Raw genomic sequence first — 2399 nt, 5'->3', positions numbered from 1 at the left:
TGATTACTTCAGGCTTGATGGCTCTAGGTTGTGGGGTTTATGCATTTCAAAGGGGGTCAAGATGATTTGGATTTGTTGTTCCAGACTTGTGTGGCTATCTGGAACAGGAGTTGGAGAGCACTACTGTTCAAGACTTTCTGCACCATCTTTTACAAAGTGAAATGGTGGACCATGGTATACTGAAAGACCTCCGGATTGAAGACCTCAAGGAAAAACAAAAACCAAGGGATCCACGAGTTACTATGGAGCTTAGACACAAGCAGGTGAGGAACAGGCCCCACACCTAAAAGTGCTGAAGGAAACAATGTCATTTGCTGCAGGAGTTCTATAATTAACCCATGGAATCTCATGCTACGTCATATCACGGGCACAAGCAATTTAGTGTATTTCTCAAAAGGAATGTGCATAACAAATACAGTCATTTCATAGCTACTTAAGCCATCTTATCTTTTCTAGATCCATTAAGATTTTGATTCCTTTATCAGGACTGACAGGAAAAAAGACACAACAGCTAGACACTGAGTTTACACTGGTGGAATGCCACTCTGTTGAATAGAACTCCTGAGCCCTCCTCTGCTCTGTCAGAGACCATAATCCTATCAAGTTCTTTTTTATTATAGAGATGATAGATTGTGTGTTTTGGATACTTTTCAAATGGAACTTGCTCGAGACCCACATTCTCAGCCTAACACCATCCTCAAGGCTCCAGAGAGGAGGAACTGCTTTGACCCTTTGCAGTATTTTCTCTTTCCAGGTCAAGGAAAACCGCATAAAGCGTCAGAAGGAGCTAGAGCTCCAGAGGCAAGAGAAGGCCCTGAAGAAATTAGCTCTGTCTGAGGCTAAACAGCTAGTGCAAGAGGAGAACAGAAGGAAGGACCTGAAGGCGAGGAAGGAAGAGGAGGAGATCCAGAGAGAGATGGTGAAGTTGCGGAAGGAAATGGCAGAGAAGAGGCACATCATGGGAGAAGCGCAAAGAATGTAAGAGGGGAAGAGGGAGAACATAGAAGTCAACCCCTGCAGCTAATCATGCCTTTCACAGGGGCTCTGAATCCCAATGACAGGACATTTCTCTTGTCACCAACTCCAGGTTCCAGTAAACTCTACCTAAAAAATATAAAGCATTGTGGTTATAAAGGAGAGTCAGCTGTCTTGGAGACGTGTATGTTCCTAACATCTATATTTTTAAATAGTTCTGGACACAGAGGCATTACCCTTCATCATTTGAAGCCCCCCAAAGACCCCCCAGCAGCCGTGGAGCCCCTCGCCGACCCCCAGCACAGCCGGAGGCAAGCGGGGCCTGTGGTGGGAGGGAATTAACCCCTGAGTGAGTGGGAGGAGGCAGCTGAGTGGAGCTGGGCCACGTCAAGCCCCACCCAGGCCCCTACTTGGCCCAGCCCCCCAAGGAGGGAGAGAGGTAGGGGGGGTACTCACCAGTCCCCCTCCAGTAGGGCAGGGCCCCCCCTTGCCCGAGAGCAGCGCCCCGCCTTGCCCGAGAGCAGCTTGTCCGATGGCAGGCCCACTGCGCGTGCGCACAGTTTAAAAGGGCCTGCTAACAGAAAGAAAAAAAGCCCCAGTTAGGCTCCAGAGTGGCGAGAGACACGCGGGTGAAAGCCTGCTGTGCCCCCGCTCCCCCGAAGCCCCCCAAAGACTCCCCAGCAGCTGCTGAGCCCCTACTGACCCCTAGCACAGCCAGAGGCAAGTGGGACCCGTGGTGAGAGGAGGTGGCTGAGTGGAGCCGGGCCGGGTCAAGCCTCACCCAGGCCCCTACTTCGCCCAGCCCCCCAGGGAGCCATGCGACCGAAGCCGCGTGAACAGGCTGCGCAAACAGGCGCGCTTGTCTGCTGGCGTGTGAGTTAGTGCGGAGTTCGCACAGGAAGGTGCGCGGGAGGGCCTGAGACCTTGCTTGCGAACCCCCCAGGGTAGATAGTCCCAGCCGTAGCCAGCCTACCAGAGGCATGGCACTGATGGGCATGCGCTACACCCCGAGGGTCTCTGAGGGGTCTGCGGCCCCCCCCTCTGGCACCTCAGAGATGGCCACCCAGACGGAGCCCGTGGTCCTGGGCTCCACACAGGCAGAGTCCCTGGCTCTCAGCTGCAGGGGCTGCCTGTCACTTTTTCAGGCTCTGGGGCCCAGGAGCATGGCCATCTCCCCTTGTGGGGTCTGCTCCCTTTTGGGTCTCTAGCACGCCAGCTGGAGAAGCTCCAGGCCACAGTCCAGAGACTGTGTGCCATCAGGGACTGTGAGCAGGAGATCGACTCCGACTCCTACTGCCAGGCTCTCCTCCCCCGGGAGCTGGAGGGTAGACCACAGTCTCCCTCCAGGATAAAAGAGGACTCCGGGACCTCCCTCTCTCTCCAGTCAGGGGCATGGACCAAGGTGGTCAAGGGCCCTAAGGCCC

At 54.4% G+C, this 2399-nt stretch overlaps 2 protein-coding genes across 3 annotated transcripts in view; one reads left to right on the top strand and one right to left on the bottom strand.

Annotated features, from left to right (window-relative positions):
- The window catches only part of ZDHHC23 (zinc finger DHHC-type containing 23), a 73966-nt gene that overhangs the window by 6327 nt on the left and 65240 nt on the right, over positions 1–2399 (bottom strand). The gene's annotated exons all lie outside the window — the stretch shown is intronic.
- Positions 1–2399, top strand: part of CCDC191 (coiled-coil domain containing 191) — a 64189-nt gene that overhangs the window by 7551 nt on the left and 54239 nt on the right. The window contains 2 exon segments of the mRNA XM_019526911.1: positions 85–263; positions 755–978. Coding sequence (XP_019382456.1) covers positions 85–263; positions 755–978 — 403 coding nt within the window.

The sequence above is a fragment of the Gavialis gangeticus genome, unplaced genomic scaffold (genome assembly GCF_001723915.1).
Source record: "Gavialis gangeticus isolate Ggan-Ray unplaced genomic scaffold, GavGan_comp1, whole genome shotgun sequence".
Classification (NCBI taxonomy): domain Eukaryota; kingdom Metazoa; phylum Chordata; order Crocodylia; family Gavialidae; genus Gavialis; species Gavialis gangeticus.
Note: the sequence above shows the minus strand (reverse complement) of the source record. Positions and strands in the feature narration are given on the sequence as shown.